Source organism: Hakea prostrata, chromosome 2, assembly GCF_041222555.1.
Source record: "Hakea prostrata isolate BN-2017 chromosome 2, UWA_Hpros_2, whole genome shotgun sequence".
Taxonomy (NCBI): Eukaryota; Viridiplantae; Streptophyta; class Magnoliopsida; order Proteales; family Proteaceae; genus Hakea; species Hakea prostrata.
In genome coordinates, this window is record NC_142601.1 from 29,589,541 (window position 1) to 29,596,483 (window position 6,943).

Here is a 6,943-nt window from a genome sequence, read left to right on the forward strand (position 1 = left end):
CTTGCTTGCATTTTGTTGATGTTGGTGGAGTGATATCCCCCCCCCCCCCCCCCCCAACATCCTATTCTTATGATCTCACACAAGCTTAAACCAATGATGTAATTAACCTTTCCTAGATCTTTCATTGAGAATGTCTTGGATAAACACATCTTTAAAAATGGAAGCATATCTGCCAGCCATTCTCAAGTGAGGAGTATATCATCAAAATATAAGACAAAGAAACAAATGAGACCCCTACTATTTATTAATGTTTTTTTCAAACTCAAAATCCTTGAGTGTTTGATCAAAATGGAGTTTCCAACTTCATGAAGCTTGTTTTGTTCCTTAAATAGACCTCAGCAATCTGTATAACTCATTTGCTTCCCTATTAGAAGCATAATCCTCAATGCCCTAGTTCCTTACTCAGTAAGCTATTAAAGCTTATCCCTTCTTTCTAACTTTCCATGATGGCAATTTTGATGTTTTGCTCAATGTCGGTTACTGAAAAACTGTTCTTTTGAAATGGAACCAATCAAGCTTTTCATCATCAACCATATTCACCCAAAGAAGATTTTCGTTCACTATTAACCTATCCGCACTGGCTCTCCATAGAAAATTTTTACTCATGGAAGGAGCAGTGCCATAAAAAAAGCTCTAATATTTTTTAGGCAAACCATATTCTAACTTCAGAGTGAATGCATTCAAGGGTTTAAAGGATAGCCGACACATTAGGAGTGAACTAATAAATAGAACATAATTTCTGATACAAAAAGGTACAAGTCACATAGGAATTATAATACATGTTTATCCACAGAAATTTAATATTGACAAATGCTTCTAAAATTCTCTTTTGATGAACGAATGCAAGTATTTGTTCCCATGTTAGTTACATGAGAAAATGTCAAACAAATCTCAAAATTTTCCATTAGTCTCCTCAGGGGATCTTGGACTCGTTACTTCAGTTATTGGACTAGTAGGACTTTTCTGAGCAGCTCCAATGGATGTTGTTGCTTGATTGGAATTTTCATTTGTATGTTGGGAAATGACTGATGAGGGACTCCCATCAGCACCTATGTCATCTGGAGTATTTCGGATTCGGGATTCATGGTTCCTAAAAGTAAAATATTCAAAATCCTTCCTAAGAAACTGTTGTACCATGATGTCAATTCTCTGCCTTAAGGTAGCTTTTTTATCAATATTCCTCCATATATGTTGATATCTCCATAAGAAATGAATCAAATATGCGAGGAATGCTGTAGATGAAGCTGTTCCAGTGATGAGAAATAAACCCCAAAAGCTTTCGACTGTAAGACTGCCGGTAGTCGTAGTTGTGCTAGTGTCTGAACAAGTAGCGTCTGAACAATTTGAATCTCCAAACCACATTCTCTCCATCAGTTTCATTTTGTCTCCTCTTACATTCAGGATTGCTCTTGAAACATCACCAACTAGGGGAGAACCTATTGGGAAGACCTATTGAAGTTACAAAATCACGGAATCGTCAGAGACATGCATACAACCTGAAGGTTAGTAATATTTCATACAGATGAGTAGTGGCGGAAGAGAGAACTTACAAATCCAAATCCATCAGTCTTGTATGTAGGGCCAACCATGCGGCATTTAGAACAAAATTTTGAGAGAAAGAGCTTGTGGTATGGAATCTCATTAAAATAGGCAGCAATCCCACCATTCGAAGTGCCTCTGGATAAATCATTATACACAACTTCGTGATTTTCATACCCTCTAAGTTGTGGATCAGTGAAGTTCATGCGTCTCAAGAACTGATACAAGAATGAATATTTTGGGTAACCAACAATCTCCCTGTTTTTTAGCAGCTGTTGTATGTCAGTTATGGTCGGCTGGAGCTTCTGAACTGTGAGCATTGATGTGAAGTTTGCTGTGTAACTTGATGTGAGGATTAGGACAACAAATAGCCATACAATCAATATAATTCTTGCAAGGTTGCTAACCACCCTCTCCTCTGCACTCATTAAAACATTAATTGATTATTTTCGGCAATCAAAAGATGGAACACATACACTAAATTAAAATAGCAGTATAAGAACATAGTTATGAAGCCAATGGTGGTGACGGGCTTCCGTTTCTGAAATTCTTATAAAAAATAGATGTCATTTTCCTAATTGATTGACAGTTCATATTATCTAAAAAATGTTGGGAAGAAGACTTAAGAGAAACCTTACTATGTGAAAAAACCATTGTGGAGAAGGAAAACCAAAAGATCATTCCCACTTGGTGATGAAGAGGCCCCCTAAACTCATCATTTATTTGATGTTCAAGGACCCAGATCACAAAGCCTGTGATGACAAAAAAAGCTGCAGCTGTTGTCCAAAGTTCTGCTCTGAAAGGTTTAAAGAATACCCATGCATTCATCCTATCATTCTCTTTGATTGGCACCAGCATTGTCACACCAGTCTCGGTATATGGCAATGTGAAATCTACATACAAGGATCTGTTTGCAATTATAGTTACATCACCCACAACAGCATCGTATTGCTGTTCAGCATTCAAAATGTATCGTTTATCAATCATTTTAGCATTTGAAAAAGAGAAATTACCATGAAACTCAAATTATATACTACACCACCATACAAGCTACTAAATTACCTGAAAATAAACTTGGTCAACCATCTGATCGTAAGTCCCAGCACTTGTGCGATCGGCTTTTGCAAATGGGATGTACTCATAAAGGACCACATATGGTAATGCGTCCATTACAGCATTGAACACATCAATGCAGTAGCCAGTGACACTTGTTGCATTTGTTGCATTGTCCCATTGCACTTTCACAAATTCTGCATATCCAGGCGCGGCAGGAACTAAAATCTTCAACTTCTTTCCATTTGTAGGCATCTCAAAACCCTTGGGCACAGTAGTTGAGTCACCCGGCCATATGATAGTACGAAGCTTGTTATTCTTTAGGCTTGAATGTGTCTGTGTCTTATTCAATTTCAACTCACTGGAAAGTCCATTTCTGGGTGTCCAAAACCCAATATCCTTTTCACCCCTTCCTACTACATTAACTATTTGAAAGATTGATGATCGTAGTTCCCCATCAACAAGTTTAAATTCCCCAGTCAAACCTTCAAAATGGGTATTTAAGATTGCTTCTCGCAGTTCCGATCCTGTTTGAGAAACACGAAGAGATTCTACGCTGCTAATATTGAGGGAAAATTTAGACTGCTGTGAGCTTGAAGTCACCCCTGCAACTGTCTCTGCTGCCATTGCCAATGCCCAAGCAGTGTCATATCCCCATAGTTCATAGACACTAAGTTCTGCGTTGATTTTATCTGGGTTCTCTTGTAAGAATTTCTTCTTCCATGAAACTTCAAAATTCTCAAGTTTTTTTGATCTCTGAACATAGGGTTTTACTCCCAGTACACCTTCCATAGATTGAATAACAGAACGATCCATGGCATTTAAAGAATTTGTCATATCATGAGTGATGATCCAGACATAACCTTCACTCATCATTCCTACTTCTTTAGCCTTCAAAAATAAGCGAGACCCAAGAGGGGGAAGCATGTGTACAATAAAAACCCTAGTTTGCATTGTCATCAATTTGTATAGCTCTTCAAGAATTTGATCATCAGATGCATTAGGAGAAATAACACTTCTGTAGGGGACTAGAACATCAACCGCTTCCAAGGCATCAACCAGATATGGTACAATTCCATTACCATACTCACTGTCTACATAGACAGGAACAGCTTCTCGCCAACCAAATGCTTGGATAATTGCAGCAATTGGTTTCACCTGAGCCGAGTCATTTAATGCAGTGCGGATGAAGAAAGGAGTAAGAGCTGAAGAAAGGGAAGGACTTGTTGCAGAAAAAGAAACAATAGGCACCAGAGCTTTGTCACCAAGATCTGCCACGAACTTGGCCTGTCCTGAGCTGCCTGGTCCTATGATGGCTTCAACTTGTACATTTTCTATTAGGTCTATAGCTGTTTTCATAGAAACCAAAACTTAAATTTAGCTACAACTTTATCTTCATATATCAATCCTACTTCTCAGTTTAAAAAATCTTATTAGAAGTTCTTCTAATAGAATTAAACAAAGCAACTGTACTGGAATTCCAAATAGTATTTAAGAACACAAGAACGCTATTTGATTGCAATTCTCAAGTTATCATTAGTTTTAAATTTAACAAGAAAAAAAGTAACACCAATTTATTTTTGAAATCTCTTTGGTCCCAAGAAAATCCTGAAGTTTGAAAAATATAAAATTAAAATCAATAGGTTTTTATTTGTTGTGAAACATTCTTTAATCTGCTAGAAGAAAACAAATCATGAATGTTGCAACTTGCAAACAATGTAATTGTATTCACTGTAATTGTATTCATTAGGACCAGTATCAAATTGATGATGATCTATAAATTTAGTTCAATTTTTTTTTTTTTTTTTTTTTTTCATTTGAGCTAGTTTGAGCACCTCAATTACATCCTTAGAATAGTTTTTATATATAATTAAATATACAGTATGGTTTTACCGCTGACTTCACCAAAATTCGAACTCTTCTTTTCTTAATTAATTGCATGTATAGGCTGTCAATTGATACCTATGATTTTATTTTTATTTTTCCACCACTACGATAAGCATTAATAATGTTATTAAATACTTCTACCAAAAAAAATATAATCTTATTAAATACATTACAACGGAAAAAACAATAACAAGTCAAAGATGAACCCGAACCAATCACCTCAAAGTACTTGCCACATGTTATTATTATTTTTTTTATAACAATGCTACATATTATATTTGACTATTGCTTAAATAAACTTCGAAATTTTTTGGTCAGTAAAGAAAAATAAATTCATAAATTAAAAACGAATAACCGGATAAAATGAAAAATTACCCAAAAAAATAATTAAGAAATAAAAGTGAATATGTTGCCATTTTTTATGTTTTTATATTGATGTAATTAACTATCAGAAATAAAAGGAATTGATTCGGTTCAGTTTCTTATAACCGGGTTGGGTTCAGTTTGTAACTACTTTAAGTTATATATATATATATATTTCTTTTTAATTAACTATTATAAAAGGATTGCGATTAAAATCATACTCATATTACCCCCTAAAATCAGAATGCACTTATAGATTAATCAATAAACGTAAAAATAGCGGATAGGCTCATTAACAAAACCATCCATTGGTTTATTGGGAGCTTATGGATAATTGATATATTTGGTTTGTATTTGATTGATTTTCGTTCGTGGTGTAATTTAATTTAGGTTTATTAGTCTTCTCTACTACGCACACTAGCTATCAATTGGTTTAGACTGGACTTAAACCAAAAACAAAATACTTGCCGTAAACTAGAGAGAAACCAAACCAATAAGGGGTTGTATGGTAATGTTCATATTTCTTGTTTCTTGTGTGTGCATGTGTTTTTGGAATTAAAACAACCCAAGTCACGTATGCATGATCTATTATAATTGTTTTTCTTTTTCTTCTTCTTTTTCTTTTTCATTCTTGAAATAAGTCATGTTTTGATAGTTTTGAACCTACTCTGAGAAAAAACTCTCAACAAAAAAGAGGAGGGAACAAAAAAAAGGTAAAAAAACACAGCTTTTCGAATGGGACATTCTCGCGTTTTAGACGTAAAAACATATCCTCCTACTTTAAAGCCCATAAAACTCAAAATTTCTTGGCGCTTCATTTGTCTTTTTATTATTATTTTTTGTTACAAAAAAATTTATTATGTAATCATCCATAATTTTAGCAACTAGAAATAGTGAGAAATAACAAAAACTATTTCTCACCTACAAACAGGAAAACAAAACAAAAATTTATCATACAACCCCTAAAATTCAGTTTATTTAGGGCAGGTTTTTTCATTGCTTCTGTCTGATATTCATTGTTCAAGGTTCAAGATTAACACTCCTGATAAAACCTAATATTATAATTGCTCCACAGAAAATTAGGAATGAAGATGAAAATAGAATCTGAATGAGGATTAGGAAATTGTACCCATGAAAGCAGCAGTAACAATATCTTCATTTGAGTCTCTGGTATGGAGGACCACCCTTGTTTTGTAGAAACTGTTCACTGAATAGAAGTCTTCCAGTGCCATTGACATGGAGATGTTAGATTTCTTGGCATCATCTTCAATGAAGTCAAGAACCAGTCCGACATCAAATTGGAAAGTTGTGTTGTTTTGAGCCGAAACGGGTTCACCCAGAAACAAACTGAGATGCGATACTGAGAAGAAGAGAAAGAGAAGCAATTGGAATGAGTTCTTCATCTTCTTCATCAGCATCAACACGCATCAACACTGAAGGTGAATTGTGATCTCCAAAAGTCCCCAGCAGACCATTTACAAGGGTGGATCAAGGGATTTAAATAAGAACTAGAGAAGATTATAATAGAACACAAGGGAGTTGAAAATATGAATAAAGTATATCCATGACTTAAGTATTAAGAAGGTTTCTAGTAATTTCTGATGTCGATATATACATGAATATAACTTAAACCAGGTGAGATTTTCAAACTTAGCTCTTTAAATAAGACATCACTTGTTAGTTTTTTAAGTCACAACTAGTTTGAACTTGATTTGCAGAATCTCTTTCTCTCTTCTTTGAACTTCGTTGTGACAGGTTTATGGGTCAACACCAAGTTATGATAAGATAATGACGACCTCCAAGTTTCAAATGACATGGAGAGGTGACGTTTCTAAGTACATGAATCTATACTTTTGACCACTGGAGGTGGAGGCCTAATGGTCCCAAACGGTTTGGTAACTCTTATGTCTTAGGCTCGAATATCCTTTGCTTTTCTGTTTTTCGTATTGGATAGTTGTGTGCTCTTTGGTTTGGACATGGGGATCACTATCGGCTTATATTAACTAGGCCTCCAGTGGGACTACATTGATGGGGTCAGTGCTTGCGTTGCTAGTTTACAGGGCTAATATTTGCATAAATCGAACTCGAAAGTCTGAACATT

General features: G+C 35.1%; 1 protein-coding gene across 1 annotated transcript; it reads right to left on the minus strand.

Moving 5' to 3' along the window:
* Positions 1-709: 709 nt before the first annotated feature.
* LOC149024195 (glutamate receptor 2.7-like) lies at positions 710-6,299 on the minus strand. The gene is made up of 5 exons (XM_089142905.1): positions 5,972-6,299; positions 2,602-3,941; positions 2,178-2,490; positions 1,551-1,957; positions 710-1,449 (listed from the first exon to the last, which is right to left on the minus strand). Exons 1-5 carry the CDS (start codon positions 6,258-6,260, stop codon positions 892-894), a joined length of 2,907 nt encoding a protein of 968 aa, XP_088999031.1. The 5' UTR covers positions 6,261-6,299; the 3' UTR covers positions 710-891.
* Positions 6,300-6,943: the final 644 nt, after the last annotated feature.